At 42.2% G+C, this 20,290-nt stretch overlaps 1 protein-coding gene across 3 annotated transcripts in view; it reads right to left on the reverse strand.

The window, feature by feature from the left end:
- The window catches only part of LOC144494886 (spindle assembly abnormal protein 6 homolog), a 69,139-nt gene that overhangs the window by 35,186 nt on the left and 13,663 nt on the right, over positions 1-20,290 (reverse strand). For all 3 annotated transcript variants that reach the window (XM_078214397.1, XM_078214395.1, XM_078214396.1), the window contains exons 2-3: positions 5,696-5,756; positions 2,252-2,331 (exon numbers count right to left, since the gene is read on the reverse strand). In XM_078214397.1, coding sequence (XP_078070523.1) covers positions 2,252-2,331; positions 5,696-5,756 — 141 coding nt within the window. The remainder of the gene's footprint in view (positions 1-2,251; positions 2,332-5,695; positions 5,757-20,290) is intronic.

Below are 20,290 nucleotides of genomic sequence, written 5' to 3' on the forward strand. Positions count from 1 at the left end.
TTCACCCAAGGGAAAGACATTAGATTAAATTTTTAATTTGAGCTTAAGAAAACATAGGCACAAGAAAGAAGGAAGCTATAGCGGCAGTAAAAATTGACAGTACACATACACACAACATGTATAATGCTGGAGGAATTTAGCTGTTGAGTTCAACATAAATATTTCAGAATACTCAGAATCTGTATGTCCATAGTCCCTAATGAAGCAACATATGGGCTTTTAAGTGTCATGAAGCGTCTTCTCACCAGTGATTCACTCAGATAACTCCCAAGAGAACGAAAGGCACCAGAATTGTGACACACCTAATAATCCAGAATTTGCTTTGGAAAAAAAGGTGAGGCAACTAGCAGTCACCATTATTATGGATCAAATCTGACAGTAGTTTCCAGAGTCTGCATGCGTGCAAATAAATTCAGAAATCCCCGAAGTTGCCATCCAAGCTATCCTGCTCCTCCACAGACTATGTTATGAATTAAACCTCAATAATTGAAATTGCAGTATTTATCCACTAAACATGCCAGAAAAGTTTAAGGCTGGTGCATTTATGTATAAATGAATTTGTAATAACATAGAATAACTACCAAACAACCCGATTGGATCTGATCAGTTAATTTTACAAATGTGGAGTCTCAGTCCTTTAATAGTCAGCATTGGCAATTTATTTAAAAATAGAAACTATTTTTTAAAATCTCTCTAAACCTCACCTTCCTTTCCCAATCTTTATTTTTTTTGAACAAAATTTATAGTTAATTTGTAATTCCTGACAGTCTTCAATTCAATTGGTTGAAGAGCATTGCTGTTGCTTGCCATGCTCACAAATATCATAATACTCCCCTGTATAGGGCACAGCTTGGATCAGGCTTCCAATGAGGGCAAGTCTATGTTTGAAAGCCTGTGACAACTCTGGGCAGCTGTTGGAATAGTGAATGTCAAGTGGTATTCCTTGGCGCAAAAGCCAGGCCATTGTCTTATAGAATCCTGCAATGCATTGAGTCAGCACCGACCACAATCCCACCCAGGCCCTATCCCCATAACCCCATGCATTTACCCTAGCTAGTCCCCCTGACACTAAGGGGCAAATTTACATGGCCAATCCACTTAACCCGTACATCTTTGGACTGTGGGAGGAAACTGAAGCACCCTGAGGAAACACACGCAGATACCGGGAGAACATGCAAACTCTGCACAGATAGTGACCCAAGCCAGGAATCAAACCTAAGTCCCTGGCGCTGTGAGGCAGCAGTGCTAACCACTGTGCCATCCGTCTTAGTGATAGCCTTACAAATAACGATATTTCACAAGTTGATGTCAACCTGAAATTTAGAAAATGACAACCACCACTTTCAAATGATCCCAAAGTTAATTTGTAACAGTCAGAAGAGCATTATTATTGTAGTTTAACATTAGATGACCCAAATAAAGCCAGGTACTTCCTTTAAAAGGTTGACAAATTTAAAAAAAAACAAGTAAAGCAGCAATTATCCAATTAACTTTGCTAGCCTGAATAAAAAGATAAAGAATGCACAAATCAGACGAGGTAAATTAAAAAGTCAGTAAGCATGCAAACTGAACCACAGCAAAAACTTGGAGTTTTTGAATTATCCCATGATCCATCTCATGTCTGATGAAACCTGGAATATTTTACCATAATGAATTTGGCACAAGAATCTGAATTTTGTCGTAGAAGTATATAGTGAGCTATTGTTTATAAAATGAAAAATACTTGGAAGTGCCGAATACAAACTGTAGAAATAGTTTTGCACTCCTCCTTAACATGGTGCCACTCTCTGCATTTTCTTGGTCATTCAAGATTTCAACTTCTTTGGATAATCAGGTGGAGATAACTTCCTGGTATTCGCAAGTTTATTTTCTCTCTTTGTTTTCTCCAGTTAGTTTCACATGCTCCTGCGACTAGTCTTTTCTGAGCATCTGGTATCACTCCTGCATCTGAGCTTTTTTTGTTTTTGTTACCAATAATCATTACATATTTAGGATTTAGATAAATATTAAACAACCTTTAGTTAAGATACATCACGTACTGCTATTTATTCAATTAATATCCGTGTCTTGATTATTTTCTTGCAGAATTTCAGAACAGGTATAAATAGTTGTAACACATAAGTAAAGTTCGACAATGCATTCTTGGATTGCTTCTAACTAAACTATGCCAAGCCATGTCAAAAACAAACAAACAGGCTCAGTTAATTTATACTTGTTCTATCAAATATTAGTTATAGAATTTATTATCCACCTTTGAAAATCTTCTTCACCGATTGTAAGATTATACAAGAAGAACGAATCTGTGTCATCAGTCAAACGGACGGCTAAATCCTAAAACAAAGCATAGAAATTATTTTACAAATAATAATTTGAAATTGCTCTTAAGTGTTAATATTGTGTATTTTAAACTTCAACAGTGGTAGAGAAGGTAAAATATAAACACCTTTGAACCTGTGACATATTGTTCTATGATGCAAGGTTAGATTTTTGACAGGCTGCACCATTAAACTGTTAGATTTTCTTCATAACTTTAAATTAAGTGCAAATAAAAATCTGTAATTTTCAAATGGTGAATGTAAAAAAACCGCAGGAATCTTTATACACTCATGAAGTAAATTTAATTGCAAGAAAAATAATAATTTGTACAAATGAAGCTTCACTCAAAGGCACTACAAGATCACTGACATCAATGCCAGTATCACAGGTTGAGGTGGAGTACGTAAGATTGGCATTAATTACTGCATGACTGATACTTTCTGATGCTGGCAGGTTTCACCATATATGTTCAATTGCTCCTTCCATTGCCTTAATGTATTTTTTGCAACATTTATCACATCAAGCACGTTTTTTCCTTTCAAAACCAATCATGGTAGATACCAAACCTTGAAAATAAGAATTTGTTCTCAACAACTAGATGATGCCTTCCCCAGCCCCAAATGTCAGTTTTCTCATCAGCTATGTGTAAACCGTAGCTTTCAGTATGGTGGAGGAACATGCAGGATATCTTGTGACATACCTTAATGGGTTTAATGTGCTTATTCCAAGTATTCATGTAAGAGATTTTAAATAGACAATCAATCTTGGGCTTCAACGATTACACAACTATAAAAAAAGCTTGTTTGGGTTATGACTGCTATCTAAACACATGATAGCATTATAAATAAACCCAGTTTTATGAATACAAAAGCAAAGCACCACAGATGCTGGAAATCTGTTTTTGTTTGCAGAAAGCAGCTGTTCTGCCATTCATATCTTCTCTAGAAACATTTTGTTTATTAACTTGTCTCAATATTACTCCCTTTGCCCCTCTGCCTCACCAACTTTGTCATTTAATGTCTCCTGTCTTCCATCCGATCACAGACTTTCCCTTCTGGTTTTTTTTCCCCACCCACTCCAATCTCACCTGCTTAAGTTTTATTGTATTTCTAACTTTTCCCAGTTCTTATACATCATTGACTTGAAAAGTTAACTCTGTTTCTCTCTCCATAGTAGCGCCTGACCTGCTGAGATTTTCCAGCATTTTCTGTTTCCAATCTGATGAATGTTTATTGCAGGACCATTTTTTGCCTCTCCGGATGCAGTAAACACTGGCAAGACAGCATTTATTGCCATCCTTAATTATTTATACATGGTTGAATTTTGAGATATTAAACAGTGAATTATTTGTTGCAGAATAACCCATTTCAGAGGCACCCCCCCCCTTTCTTTAAGATGGTCAGTGCCCGACAACAAATAGCATAAATGTTACCTCTCATTTTTCAGCCAAAGTCTGGGTGGTATATCTTGCTGTAGGCTGGTCTCGGTATATTATGATTGTTGGAGTTATGAATTAAGGTGAATACTACAGACTCAGTGAGCAACCTAACTCTTGACTTATAAAAAAGAGAAAGCATCTTTGAACAGGTTATTGGTGAGTAGAGCCACTTGCATTTATTATTGATGAGGCCGTCCACTTTAATGATGCATGAGAGGAGGCTGATAGGATGAATACCTCATCCAGGTTAGGATTGAGATCTTGTGGATATGTGGAAATTGACCAGATACATCCTTCAGGCAGATGACAGTATTGCAGCCATATCAAGACAGCTTGGCTAGGAGGATAACTAGTTCTGGAGTGCAGGACATCAACACTACGATCATGATGTCAGAGCCAATATGAAGTATGCTGGAACACCCTTATACACTATCATCCCGTTCTCACAGACCAACACTAGCACAAACTCTCCTAACACTGCAAATTCAAATCCTTTCCTCCTATTTAAATCCATCCATGGATAAGTCCCCAGCTATCATCTCCTCCAGTAAACAAACCCCTAGCCACAGCAATTACTTTGTTCCTCTGGCTACACCTGCATCTCCATTTCCCAAATACACTCTCCTCATGTCCCACAGAGGAATATCAAAGTGTCTGTGCTTTCAGCTGCATGGAACTCAACCTGTGAAACTCACTTCATAAATCACTCACACCCGTCATTCTCCTCCTTAAAACTCACCTCTTTGATCAAGCTTTAGGTTACCAAAGTGAATATACCTGTATTTGACCTGGCACCCACTTTTATTTGATCAAACCTCAGTGAAACACCTTGGGCCATTTTCTATGTTATAAGTAAAGGTGAGATATTGGGCTCGATTTTACCATTTTGATTATAAGTGCTGAATCTGGGCGCAATTCAGATCCAACTTGGAAAACTGTTCTCAGGGGCCCCCATAGGCACTTAGCCTGAAAAAAAATCACGGGTCTGAATTGCACTGTGGGCGGGGCTTATCACGCCTGAAATGCTGCAGCTCCAACCGGAGCTTTGAACTGCGCATGCGCGGTGAAAGAAAGTTTGAAAAACACGCCCCTGTCACATCACTCCCGGCTGCAAAAAGCGGATAAAGCGGCCCAGGAGAGAAAAGCAGGAGCAATGGCCCCCATAGACATCACTCCACCCCCACAACATAACTGTCCCCCTTATCCACCCACCCCCCCGCTACCCAGTCCGATCGTGACCCCTTGGCCCCCCGATCGATCGCCCGTAGAACGGCAGCAGACCCCCTGTCTCTTCTCCCCCCCCCCCCCACCAGAGTGTGATCGGGCCTCCCTCCTCCCCACCAGAGAGCAATCTGGTCTCCCTCCTCCCAGCGCATGATCTGGCTTCCCTCCTCCCTCCAGCGAATGATCTGGCCTCCCTCCTCCTCCCCTGCTCCCAACCCACCCCCCAGAGAATGATTTGACCTGCCTTCCTTCACCACCCCCGCACCCACCCCCCCCAACCACGCATCTGAGTCAGAGAGCCGTTGGAAGCTCTGAACTTACCTCTTCAGAAGCTGGAGTGCCTGAAACAGACCTTTGCTGAGCATGTCTGTTTCACGCCAAATCTGGATGCGTGAACACGATGGTAAAGGGGGAAATGCTGGTAATGTTGGGCGGGCAGCCCATTAATTCAATTTAAATGCATGCAAATACATTTAAATCGCTGTTGCACCCTTTTCAGGCGCGGTTTGGATTGTGGCCATTTTCGGGCCTTGGTAAAGTGGGCATCTGCGCGGACGCAGATCATGCTAATTGCCTCACGCCTGACTTTACCAAGTTTCCACACCTGAAAACGGGCGCGACGCAATGGTAGAATCGGGTCCATTATTTCTATGCAGAACTGGAGAAAAAAAACATAAACCATGTTATGAAGGGTTGTAATGACAAGAAGTAATTTACCTTTTTGTGAACTGCATTAGAAGTGGATTGCCATCCTACTGTCAATCGAACATTTTCCCTCCTGCAACAAAAAGTTAACAAATTAGCACAAACTGAATAATGAGTTACCTCCCATAATTGTCTTCAACTGTTAAAATTATTTTGAAAATATGGGGGCCAAGATTCCCCCAAAAAATGGTAAGTCCCCAGTTCGCATGAAACCTGGAGTAACTCCTGCTGATTTTATTTTTAAACATGATTTTCAGAATGAATCGCCGCACTCTGTGCATCAGAGTGCCCTAGCAGGATTGACTGAAAATCAGGGGGCGAAGCCCATTCCCACTGGAGAGGCCGGCAGCATAGTGCTGAGCGGGCCACTGTGTATGCACTGATCTGTCAGTACGAAGATCAGTACATGCGCAGTTGCCCCACACTGCCAGCCTTCCGCAACCCACTATTGTTGGCCTTCTAATCCCCCGATTGCTGGCCTCCCGGACCGTGGCTGAACAAGCCCCAATGTGTGTCCCCCCACCCAGCCTGATCCCCCCAACCCCCCCACATGGCCAGCCCTGATCTCCCCGTCTCCCTCAAACAGTCATTCCCGATCTCCTAATTCCCACCTCTTCCCCCCCCAACCACAACCCACCCAGACAGTCCCAAACCCCCTCTGACAGTCCTGACACCCCCCCAACCTGGATGGCCAGCCCCGACTGCCATCCTCCCTCCCTCTGCCGGCGATCCCGAATGCAGAGTGGCAGTGGGACCCGCCACCCTCACTGATCGAACCCCCAATAGGCCCGTCTCCCAATAGGCCCTGCTCCCTTTGTGCCCGATGTCTGGTTGGCAGTAACAAGATTCCCCTTTGGCAATGCCAATTTGCCCCTTGGGTAGTGCCAGGGGGCCAGGCTGGCACTACTTAGGGGGCACCCCTCCCAAACCCTTGGGGGGGGGGGGGGTCTAAGTGGCCCCTCTTCCCTCCAGCAGGGTCAGCAGTGGGGAGTAGTTGTAAACCCCGCTGCGGACTCAGTCCTGGGTCCGCTAATGACATTAAAATCCAGATTTCCATGTCAATATGCTCTGCACCTACTTCCAGCGCAGAACCTATTACTATGGAAATCGTCAGCTGGGAGATGCGCAGAGGCATAGCGCCCAGCCCACAAAACAGCCTCTGTTGATGTGTCTTGGCCCGCTGCGGGGCTGGGAGAATCGCCCCCGTAGTGTCAAAAGAGATGGGTGTATTTTGTTTTCTTTAAAAGGGTGCAACTTGGTTAAGGGCTCCTGCTTAACAAGAACTTTTCCAAGATGTTTTATGAAAAGAAGAATCATTCCAACATTCTCCTTTCCTGACACATCCTACACAATAAGAGCCTAGTTAATGAATGTTTGCCCAGTTTATGCGGTGTAACTGCCCGTTGGTGCCAAGTGATAATGTAATTGAGTTCTGATCATTTGCTCTAATTCTAACCCTGTCAACCAACATTTCCCAAATCCCAGTCTTGCTCTCGTCAGCCTCTACTCAATTCTGATCTGCATTCTCTGGGTTCCTCTTCAGACACAAGTTTCAGGGTGAAAATTAATGTAATCAATTAAAAAAACAAAGCTTTGCATGCCACTTCAGTCAGTCTCAGCAAAAGACTTAAAAGTACGTAAAACTCAAATTTGGTGTGCTAAACATGTGGGGACACCGGGAAAGTGAAGTGGACTGCCAAAAGGCACTGGGAATAAGAGGACGAGGGGGGGAATGTGAACAAAACAAAACATGGGAGGAGAACAGGATGCAAGAAAAAAGAAAGCAAGAGAGATTGTTAAAATAAAATACAAAAAGTGCAGCAAAGAAGATATAGCAAAAAAATCAAAAGTTGGTGAAATAAAGAGAGGAACAGAGCAAGAGTGAAGAAAAAAGGCAGCAAAACGAATTTAAAGAAAAAATATATTATGCTGTATATGGGATAGGAAGGGAGTGACAGGAAAGAGTACATATGCAAGAAGTGTCAACATTTTAAAACCAATTTTTAAGCAAATGTCATGGGGTCAACATTTACAGGGCTAATGTTTTTGAGAGAAGAACACCTCGTGCTTGATTTGGGCCCAAAAAAAGTACCAAAATGGAAAGAGTAAAAACCAACACCAAAGGATTCACACTGATCCTCTAACATTTATTTTATAACATTACAAATGAAGTACATTTCATTCACCATAATGCAAATATATACCATAACAAATTAATGACAAAACTTTGTTTTGAAATCCTTCAAAATCATTATGATCACCGCCTAAATCACAGAAAACTTTGCCCAGCAGCCTGATTGGAAAACATCATGTGGATCTTTCTCATCTTAAAGTAAAATTTATTTATTAGTCACAAGTAGGGTTACATTAACACTGCAATGAAATTACTGTGAAATTTCCCTAGTTGCCATACTCTGGCGCCTGCTCGGGTCAATGCACCTAACCAGCATGTCTTTCAGATTGCAGGAGGAAACTGGAGCACCCGGAGGAAACCCACGCCGACACAGGGAGAATGTGCGAACTCCACACAGGCAGTGACCCAAGCCGGGAATCGAACCCGGGTCCCTGGCACTGTGAGGCAGCAGTGCTAATCACTGTGCCACCCCACAAATGCTATAGTTACCAATTGTTCGTATTGGTAACTATGGCATCGTCATTCCACAATTAATTATCCTTGGTACCATCATTTAACATTCCACATGAAATAATTTTTTCACAATAATGGGATCTGGTTCATTCCACACATCACTGACCCAATGTTACTAGTGTGAGTGCTTACATATTTCCACCTTTAGTGAATTTTGTTTTTAACTTACAAAATCCAATTGTTCAGATACTGCACTTGGAGGTTCATTTATACACACTTACAACAAATATTCCTGTTGTAAGACTGCCAGGAATATCTACCATGACTACACTGGTTGGTCTCATATTACAGATTTCCATAGTTCTCCCGATCTCAAATTCCACACTTCTTTGATTCTTTTCTTTCAACCATTTTTCTCGTAAACATGGACAACAACATCTTTTCCGACATTTCTCTTTGGGGACAGTTATGTGTTTGATTATCACCATTGGCTTTAATTTTGTGCCATCTGCTGTACAAGATGGAACCACTGTGAATCACATCTTGTGGCCAGTTGTGTTAACAAGGGCAGCTTTTTTCACCAATCTTGGAAATGGTCTTGTTTGATGAGATGTTGAGACTGCATTTCAGCCAGTTTTCCAATCTAGGTCAATCGATAGACATTCTTTTCTTTATTTCTTATGACAAAAGAGTGGAAATTGATGATTTTATCATCAATTTCAGGTGGCAGATGCTATGAAATTTTTCTTTTCTGATAGGAGTCCTGAATCGAGCTTTGTCATGAACCTTTAAAACAAGTGACACTGACCTTTAACTATGGAAAACCATCTTTCTTTGCTTCTCTGAGGGCGCAGAACCCGATGGCTCTGCAGAGATGATACAACTATTTTACTGAAGCTAGTTAACCCATTCGGCCACTCCCCCCTCCCCGCCCCAGGTGAGGTCACTTGCTCAGTTTTCCTCTGCTGACACATTTATTGTTCAGCATCTTTTCTCCGGTCTCTAATCTTTTTCTCAGAAACATTAAACTCTCTTGCTGAGCCACAATTACTAATCTTCTCAGCAAATGCGTCAATTTTCATTTTAAATTTAGCCGCATTGTTGTTATTCTCTCTTGAAGTCATTGTAATAGATCATGTGATACACATTAGTCTTGACAATTGGCTGGGGGATTGCCATTAGAACTGGCAGAGTTAAACATCTAAAGGTTCCCCATGCACCTTGAATTCCACACTTCCTTGATCCATTTCTTGAGCTATAATTACCAATACGTAATTAACAATCACAAGTTTAATACCTGTATCTGAAATTATTAGGCCAAAATCATGCAGTTGACTTTGACACTAGCACATGCAGTAATTATTTGGTATATTACCTTTCTTGTGCTTAACCTTGATTTCTTTCGTATAGTTTCAACTCTGGTTACCTTTCGTTTCTGAAATAATTTTTGCTTACAAATTCTGTTTGCGCCTAAAGCTACACATTTTCCAGGTTGTTTTTTTATTTGAGTATCTTTTAAACATACCTCTGTATGTTCCTATTTCTTGCTCTACAGATTCTGCCAGGCCCATCAAGTATACACAGCATTTTTTGTTTTAATTTCTGATTTCCAGCATGCACAGCGTTTTGCTTTTGTTTTAATTATTCTGCATCTTTATTAAACTTTTAAAACTTTTCCACTTTCACCGCTTCCAAAATATTGTCATTAATATGCACATTGCCCATCAGGGTGTCCAAATCATAGAACGTGGACTACTTGCACCACCACTCCAAGTCTTGGCAATCTGCTCCACAAAATTCATGCAACTCAGTATATATCGATGCTAATATTTTCACTCAGTGTTTAAACATATGTACCTAGAAATCCATAAAGGGTGTTTTTTTAATCGCACTGTCGGATGAACCAGCAATGCATATTTATACAATGTGTTTCATATAAGTTTTATGTTACATTAATGTGCCAAAATGCTTCACAGGAGCATTATATATTAAAAAAAAGAGTATGACACCAAGCCACAAAAGGAGGTATCAGGTCAGTTGACACAAAGTTTGGGCAAAGAGATGGATTTTAAAGAGTGGCTAAAAGGAGGAACACCATCTATTGGTGTTCGCACTTGAAATATGAGCAAAGTGATAGGAACATGGATTTATTTAGCCTTAGGCTTCCTTATATGCACCTAACCAGGTCACAAATAGAAGCAGCATCATCGCTTGACACCAAATTCTTGGCATGGCCTTGTGGAACAGCCTAAAAGTTATACTTCAACCAAGGTTCTTCCAAGTTAACCAAATAGCCTGTTTACAACAGCAAAAGGAGATGATTTGCCCTTTACATCTTCAGAACTCCTTAAACATTCAGTCAATACAGTTACTTTAAGAAAACAGCAACCAATTGCACGCAGCAAAGTCTTTCCAGCAGCAAACAAAGCAAATGACTAGTGATCTGTGCTAATGGTGGTTTAGGGATGATGTTGACCAGGTTACAAGAAGGACTTGCTGCTGTTCTTTGAAAGACATGCTGTGGTATGCATTGTACTTTATATCCACCAGAAATTGGGACTTCAGTTTAACAACTTAAAATGACATCTCCAAAAAAAATGCAGCAAACCCTCAATATTGCACTGAAGTTGTCAACATAAATTGACCATTTGGATATTGTGTTGTATACTTATGCCATGATAAACTGCAAATCAGCACAACCAGAAATTTGAATCCCTTGACTGGGCAACGTAACATAATCCATCAGTAAAGGATATGTGTTCTAGCAGCAAACACTACAACCAGCTGCATAAATTTTTACATCACATCACTATTACAGTTTTATGCCTATTCAAATCACAACCATAAGCAGTTTATTTTAAATATGCATTGTAAATTGGGTCTCGTTTAGTACAGCTGCGCTAAGGTAAATGCTCTTCTCTGCACATCCAAATTCAATCGCTGATCAAGGCCTACAGTGAAAAAAGGTAAAAGCTTCCATTGCTAAACCAGCCATTTCAAACAAATCAAAAAATAAATGTGCACTTTACAGAACAATTAAATTACAGAACAGAATTTTTAGGTAATCTTTCATCAGGCATTTCTGACTAGTGTTACAGTTAACAGAAGGTCAAGACAGCAGTTCAGAAACATCTGAAGAAATCCTCAACGTTAAACTGAAATTGCACAAATTCTAAAGTGTTCAGTTCACCATCAGTAAGTGTTTAAACTCCCAAAACATGAGTGCTACAGTGTGGTGCATCCCTCATACTCAAGGATGATGGTGCTTAACCAACTGTGAACATAAGTTCATAGAAGATAGGTTGCATTATCAAAGCAACCTAACACCAGCTAGCACAAGCCTTAAATAAATCACATTCCTTGATTCTCTGTTGATCCCTCAAATGTAGCTGCTCTCACTTCATCAAGGCACAGTCATCTGCTGCTGACCAGGATTTTTCAAGAGTTAATAGCTATACTGCATTGCTTGAGATGAACTTTCAGTGTCTTTACAGCATTGTCAATCCTACTTCCTTCGACCATCTGTCAGTTTTCCATAAGGCATCTGCTTCAGTAACCGTGCATTAGCCATCCTAACATTTCCAGCTCATTGATAATCAAAGATTCAACGTTGATGTTGTCAGCATGCTCCAATCCTTTGCTGTATGTAAAAGGTTGCAGGATCACTAAGGAACTTGAAAATGTGTCTTGGGTGAATCATTTTCAATTATTGAGAGCACTTTCTGTAGATTTTCCATTTTTTGTAACCATGCAAGAACTTTAAGGACAACTGCCCTACAAGTCTTCAGGTTAGTGGCAATCACAATATGTCCAGAATCTAAATAAGTTTGGACAGTCTATCAAATACCACCGCAGTGGGTCAGATCTCAAACAATGGTGAGACAGAGTACAGGAATGAGATAGAGAATCTGGTGAACTGGTGCAGCAACAATAATCTCTCCCTCAATGTCAACAAAATGAAGGAGATTGTCATTGACTTCAGGAAGTGTAGTGGAGAACATGCCCCTGTCTACATCAACAGGGATGATGTAGAAAGGGTCAAGAGCTTCAAGTTTTTAGGGGTCCTGATCACCAACAGTCATGCCGATACTATAGTTAAGAAAGCCCACCAATGCCTCTACTTTCTCAGAAGACTAAGGAAATTTGGCATGTCAGCTCTCACCAACCTTTATAGATGCACCATAGAAAGCATTCTTTCTGGTTGTATCACAGTTTGGTATGGCTCCTGCTCTGCCCAAGACCACAAGGAACTACAAAAGGTCGTGAATGTAGTCCAATTCATCATGCAAAGCAGCCTCCTATCCATTGACACTGTCTACACTTCCTGCTGCCTCGACAAAGCAACCAGCATAATTAAGGCCCCCACGCACCTTGGACACTCTCTCTTCCACCTTCTTCCTTCGGGAAAAAGATACAAAAGTCTACGGTCACGTACCAACCAACTCAAGAACAGCTTCTTCCCTGCTGCTGTCAGACTTTGAATGGACTTACCTTGCATTAAGTTGATCTTTCTCTACACCCTAGCTATGACTGGAACACTACATTCTGCACTCTCTCGTTTCCTTCTCTATGAATGGTATGCTTTGTCTGTATAGCATGCAAGAACAATACTTTTCACTGTATTTTAATACATGTGACAATAATAAAACAAATCAAAGGCTCAGTTGGTTCTTCATTTTTAAGCCATCTCTTCCTTGCACGATTATGGAGTACACTTCCAAGATAGGTGAACTTGATCATAATTCATTCAGTTTCAGCAACAGTCATCAGAGAACTAACATGCAACTTCCCAGAAGTTGGTTGTTGCAAAAACGTCATCTCCTACAGACACTGAAGCACATGGATAGTTGTGGAAGTCACATGTCTATCCATTAACAACTGAAGGTCCTCTTCAAAAACTAAAAGGATGTGGTCATCAGCATACGAAGGTATTATACAAAAAAAATCAATGAATGCTCAGTGTTGTCTGAGCAGATTCACAGCCCATCATCTGCCTAAAGTTACAGGAAGTTTCATTAAAGGGAGCAGAGCAGGAGTCAGTGCTTTGATTTGATGTCACATTTATTAGCATACAGTGAAAAGTATTGTTTCTTGCATGCTATACAGGCAAAGCATACCGTTCATAGAGAAGGAAAGGAGAGAGTGCAGAATGTAATGTTATAGTCATAGCTAGTGTGAGAGAAAAGTCAACTTAATGCAAGGTTGGTCCATTCAAAAGTCTGATGGCAGCCGGGAAGAAGCTGTTCTTGAGTCGGTTGATACGCGTCCTCAGGCTTTTGTATCTTTTTCCTGACGGGAGAGGGTGGGAGAAAGTATGTCCGGGGTGCGTGGGATCCTTAATTATGCTGGCTGCTTTTCTGAGGCAGCGGGAAGTGTAGACAGTGTCAATGGGTGGGAGGCTGGTTTGAATGATGGACTAGGCTTCGTTCACGATCCTTTGTAATTTCTTGCGGTCTTTGTCAGAGCAGGAGCCATACCAAATTATGATACAACCATAATGAATGCTTTCTATAGTGCATCTGTAAAAGTTGGAGAGAGTCGTAGTGGGCATGTCAAATTTCCTGAGTCTTCTGAGAAAGTAGAGGCGTTGGTGGAATTTCTTAATGGTAGCATCAGTATGGAGGGACCAGGACAGGTTGTTGATCTGGATACCTAAAAACCTGAAACACTTGACCATTTCTACTTCGTCCCCATTGATGTAGATAGGGGCATGTCCTCCATTACGCTTCCTGAAGTCGATGACTATCTCCTTCATTTTGTTGACATTGAGGGAGAGATTATTGTCGTCGCACCAGTTCTCTCTTTCCTATGCTCTGTATCATCATTGTTTGAGATCCGCCCCACTATGGTGGTGTCATCGGCAAACCTGAAAATCAAGTTGGTGGGGAATTTGGCCACACAGTCATAGGGGGTACAGTAAGGGGCTGAGGACAGAGCCTTGTGGGGCACCAGTGTTGAGGATGATCATGGAGGAGGTGTTGTTGCCTATCCTTACTGATTGTGGTCCGTGGGTTAGGAAGTTCAGGATCCAGTCGCAGAGGGAGGAACCGAGCCCCAGGTCACGGAGTTTGGAGATGAGGTTCGTAGGAATAATGGTGTTGAAGGCTGAATTGTAGTCAGCAAATAGGAGTCTGACATTGGTGTCTTTGTTATCTAGGTGTTCCAGGGTTGAGTGCAGGGCCAGGGAGATGGCGTCTGCTGTGGACCTGTTGCGGCAATAGGCAAACTGTAGTAGATCCAGGCAATCTGGGAGGCCAGAACTGATTTGTGCCATGACTAACCTTTCGAGGCACTTCATGATGATGGACGTCAGAGCCACCAGACGATAGTCATTAAGACGTGCTACCTGGCTTTTCTTTGGTATTGAGGATGGTCATCTTCTTGAAGCAGATAGGGACCTCAGATTGTTGTTGTAAAGAGAGATTGACGATGTCTGCGAATACCCCCGCCAGCTGGTCTCTGCAGGATCTGAATGCTTGTCCAGGTACCCCATCCGGGCCGGTCGCTTTCCATGGGTTGACCTTTGAGAAGGCTGCTCTGCAATGGTGACCTCTGATACAGGTTCGTCTGAGGTTTACAGGGTAGAGGGCGTGCACTCACTTGCCTTAGATCACACCATTGCAAATAGGGAATAGTTTGCAGGACCATCAATATACTATCACTGGAACTGTTTCAGAATAGACAAGCACTTTGTCAGATAACCAAATTTCTCTATGTCTCCAAAGTCCAGGCTAACTGATGAAATCCAAAGCTTTGATCAAGTCAACAAATGGCATTTATTGGTTCTCATTTGCTCCTTGACCTTCTGCTCAAAGTGGCAAGCAAAGTGCATGGTCCCTCAGCCAGACCTAAAACTGTGATTGTAGAAGCTTCTCATCCACTATGTTCAGGAGCTCATAATCAAAAAATAATCCCAATCAGAATCTGGTCAGGTATGAATTGAAGCAAGGTGCCCTGAGAGTTACTGCAGCCTGACTCTCACGCCTTTGTTTTCAGTCCTGTGGCAGTGGGACCTGCTTCCGACAGACTATGAAAAGCACCTTGCCTCGGTGCTCAGCAAAAGCACCACATCTAAACCTGTAAAGCTCTCCAAGGATACCATCTGGTCCTGATGCTTTGCATCTGCAACATTATTAGCTGATCTGAGGAATATTTTTCTTTCAGCAATTTCTGTGCAAAATCATATGAAGTAAAGCTGAATATTTATTCAGGTAAGGTTTTGAAAAATTAGGATGCATTGTTTTAAAAGTACACATGAGAAGACAGATTACTGTTGCAGATTTTGTGCTCTATGAATATCAATTTTTTTGAACAGATCTATCTTTCTAGATACAGGGAAAGAGCTTGCTTCCCCAACACCTTATCATCGCAGACAAAGAATTGTCATGGTAAACTTCACATTAATGCCACTTTACAGAGCATGAGACAGCTATTCAGCCTGTTATGCCTGTGCTGGCTCTGGGAAAGAACTAACCAATTTAGCTCCATATTCTGCAAAATCCTGCTGACTAGCTTTCTTCGCTTACATATCTAATTGTCTTTTGATAATTTCACCACCCTTTCAGGTACTACATTCCAGATCTTAATAACCCTTAGTGAAAAATCTCCCATTTTCCCTCTTTTGCCAATTGTTTTAAATCAGTGACTTTTGGTTATCGACTCGCTTGCTGGAGAAAACAGCATATTTGTTCCATCAAAATACCTCAATTTTGAATACATTCATCAGTTTTTACCATGGCCTTCTCTGATGGCGATGGCAATCTCAACTTCTGTAATCCACCAGCATAATTCCCTCATCCCTGGGACCTCTTCTATACCATCTACAAGATTGAGATAGGAATATTATATATTAGAGATTTTGCTTTCTACGCCCTAGCCTCTCTGAGCAACTTGGAATGGATTCCATCTATCTGGACTAAGTAACATGTTAAATTTGAGTTATGTCAACTTATTTTTGCATCATCAAGATAGCGCCCAGCATACCTTCTAATTATATCTTTTTTTCTCGTTATATGCTTCTAAAACTTAATTCTAACTCTTTTAAACTCTCTAACAACACTTTAATTCAATCTCTTACCATTAAGTTGATCTTTCTCTGCACCCTGGCTATGACTGTAACACTACATTCTGCACTATCTCATTACTTCTCTATGAACGGTATGCTTTATCTGAATAGCACGAGAAACGATACTTTTCACTGTATACTATTACATGTGACAATAATAAATCAAATATTATTTAGCACCTTCTATTTTTTTAACCCAATCCAATAAAAAATTTGGATTCCTTTTTGTTACCAACTGATCTTTTCTTATACTCTCATCTCACTTATCAATTTCTTTCTGCACTCTCTCCATTCTGCCACATTTCTGACTGTATTCACTACTATGACGTGGAGATGCCGGCGTTGGACTGGGGTAAACACAGTAAAAAGTCTCACAACACCAGGTTAAAGTCCAACAGGTTTATTTGGTAGCAAAAGCCACCAGCTTTCGGAGCACTGCTCCTTCGTCAGGTAAGTGTTCTGTTCACAAACAGGGCATATAAAGACACAAACTCAATTTACAAAATAATGGTTAGAATGCGAGTCTTTACAGGTAATCAAGTCTTAAAGGTACAGACAATGTGAGTGGAGAGAGGGTTAAGCAGAGGTTAAAGAGATGTGTATTGCCTCCTGCCGGGACAATGGGGGTTACAGATAGTGTGACATGAACCCAAGATCCTGGTTGAGGCCATCCTCATGTGTGCGGAACTTGGCTATCAGTCTCTGCTCAGTGATTCTGCGTTGTCATGTGTCGTGAAGGCTGCCTTGGAGAATGCTTACCCGAAGAACAGAGGCCGAATGCCTGTGACCGCTGAAGTGTTCCCCAACAGGAAGAGAACACTCTTGTCTGGTGATTGTCGAGCGGCGTTCATTCATCCGTTGTCGTAGTGTCTGCATGGTCTCCCCAATGTACCATGCCTCGGGACATCCTTTCCTGCAGCATATCAGGTAGACAACGTTGGCCGAGTTGCAAGAGTAGGTACCGTGTACCTGATGGATGGTGTTCTCACGCGAGATGATGGCATCCGTGTCGATGATCCGGCATGTCTTGCAGAGGTTGCTGTGGCAGGGTTGTGTGGTGTCGTGGTCACTGTTCTCCAGAAGGCTGGGTAGTTTGCTGCAGACAATGGTCTGTTTGTGGTCGTGTGGTTGTTTGAAGACAAGGAGTGGGGGTGTGGGGATGGTCTTGGCGAGATGTTCGTCTTCAATGACATGTTGAAGGCTCCGGAGAAGATGTCGTAGCCTCTCCGCTCCGGGGAAGTACTGGACGACGAAGGGTACTCTGTCCGCCGTGTCCTGTGTTTGTCTTCTGAGGAGGTCTGCGCGGTTTTTCGCTGTGGCGCGTCGGAACTGTCGCTCGACGAGTCGAGCGCCATATCCTGTTCTTATGAGGGCATCTTTCAGCGTCTGGAGGTGTCTGTTGCGATCCTCCTCATCTGAGCAGAATCTGCTCAGATGAGGAGGATCGCAACAGACACCTCCAGACGCTGAAAGATGCCCTCATAAGAACAGGATATGGCGCTCAACTCATTGATCGACAGTTCCGACACGCCACAGCGAAAAACCGCACCGACCTCCTCAGAAGACAAACACGGGACACGGCGGACAGAGTACCCTTCATGGTCCAGTACTTCCCTGGAGCAGAGAAGCTACGACATCTCCTCCGGAGCCTTCAACATGTCATTGATGAAGCCGAACATCTCGCCAAGGCTATCCCCACACCCCCACTTCTTGCCTTCAAACAACCGCACAACCTCAAACAGACCATTGTCCGCAGCAAACTACCCAGCCTTCTGGAGAACAGTGACCACAACACCACACAACCCTGCCACAGCAACCTCTGCAAGACGTGCCGGATCATCGACACGGATGCCACCATCTCACGTGAGAACACCATTCACCAGGTACATGGTACATACTCTTGCAACTTGGCCAACGTTGTCTACCTGATATGCTGCAGGAAAGGATGTCCCGAGGCATGGTACATTGGGGAAACCATGCAGATGCTACGACAACGGATGAATGAACACCGCTCGACAATCACCAGGCAAGAGTGTTCTCTTCCTGTTGGGGAACACTTCAGCGGTCACGGGCATTCGGTCTCTGTTCTTCGGGTAAGCGTTCTCTAAGGCGGCCTTCACAACACATGACAACGCAGAGTCGCTGAGCAGAGAGTGATAACCAAGTTCTGCACACATGAGGACGGCCTGAACCAGGATCTTGGGTTCATGTCACACTCTCTGTAACCCTCATGACTTGCCTGGGCTTGCAAAATCTCACGAACTGTCCCGATTGGAAACAATACACATTTCTTTAACCTCTGCTCAACCCTCTCTCCACTCACATTGTCTGTACCTTTAAGACTTGATTACCTGTAAAGACTCGCATTCCAATCATTATTTTGTAAATTGAGTTTGTGTCTTTATATGTCCTGTTTGTGAACAGAACTCCCACTTACCTGACAAAAGAGCAGTGCTCCGAAAGCTAGTGGCTTTTGCTACCAAATAAACCTGTTGGACTTTAACCTGGTGTTGTGAGACTTCTTACTGTGTTCACTACTATGCACATGTCTTAAGCCTCTATTTTCTGTTTTATTTTAACTTATATTTTCTTTGCCACCCAGAATGCCCCATTTTTCTCCTTATGTGAATATGTTTAGATTGTACTCTTAAGTATCTCTGTCCTAAAAGCTTGTCATCCTGGCCAATTTCATGCTTAGTCCTGTCTCAAATCACTGCATTTGGCCATCTTCCAGTCAGGTACTTCCACCACTAATTATTCTTTGTCCCTTTCCTTAGCTGCTTTAAATCAAATTCTGTTGTAATCCCAATTAACACAATGTTCTCCCACTGCAACACAGATGGGCATTGCTCCTGTCTGCACATAACGACACCATTAAATGTCATCAGTCTAATTTACGGTGTAATGCAGATGGACTTTCAAGATTGCCACTATCGAAACCTGTCAGTTCTTCAGACTGCTCAAAGGGGAATATCTTCTACTTTAAACAAGTAGAAAGCACACCAGTCACTTCTAAGCAAGTGAGAAAACACATGCAGAATGACACTGTATTCTCAGAAATGATGGACATGGTATTACAAAGAAAGACTTCAGGACTAACACCTAGCCTGAAACTCTACTACTCCAGGAGCTGTCAGTTCAGTCAGGGTGTCTTCTGTGGGGGCTCAGAATGATTATTCTGCCACCATTGATGAAATGGGCGTTAGGGAAGCTACATGATGGCCACTGCAGAGTCTCCCCATGAAGGACATTGCGGGAGGTTATTTCTGGTGGCCTGGATTTGATCTGGAGACCGAAGAAAAAGCTAGAACACGTTCTTCCTGTGCAAGATCAGAAACCTGGAACACCACACATGCCATGACCAAGACCCCTTCTGCATTACTCATGATGAAAAGGCAGCTGCATTCTGCATTTGATCTTCTAAAATGTCCAAAAACCAAGGAGATTGTGCAACAACAACAACAAGTACAAATGGAATGGCATGAAAATAAGGTAAAGCACAGAGTTTTGCACCAGGGACAAAGAGTATTTAGCTTGGAATTACTCCCGAGGGGAGAAATGGATTCCTGCCACAGCCCTTGTGCAAACTGGACCTGTCTCTTATACTATCCAGACCACAGATGACATTATCTGGACAAGATATGCAGACCAATTACTGGCTGGAAAAACATCCGCTAAAATTGGAACATTGTGAGATATCAGGTTCAGCCTTACCAAGTCAGGACTTTCCTATGATCCCTACACCTCCAAACACCTCTGAAGAAGTCAACATCTCAACTTCGCAGAGACAACCTCAAGTTCCCATTCTTATGCCGCTGACATCAGTGTGAAGATGAAAACCTCAAGAGGTTCCCATCAGTGTAAAAATGAAAACGCCAAAGATTTGCTGTCAACCATTCCGAAAGAGATGACCTCCAAAATTTATAATAGTGACTAGCCCATTGATTGTTGTTCA

This window comes from Mustelus asterias, chromosome 6 (genome assembly GCF_964213995.1).
Source record: "Mustelus asterias chromosome 6, sMusAst1.hap1.1, whole genome shotgun sequence".
Taxonomy (NCBI): Eukaryota; Metazoa; Chordata; class Chondrichthyes; order Carcharhiniformes; family Triakidae; genus Mustelus; species Mustelus asterias.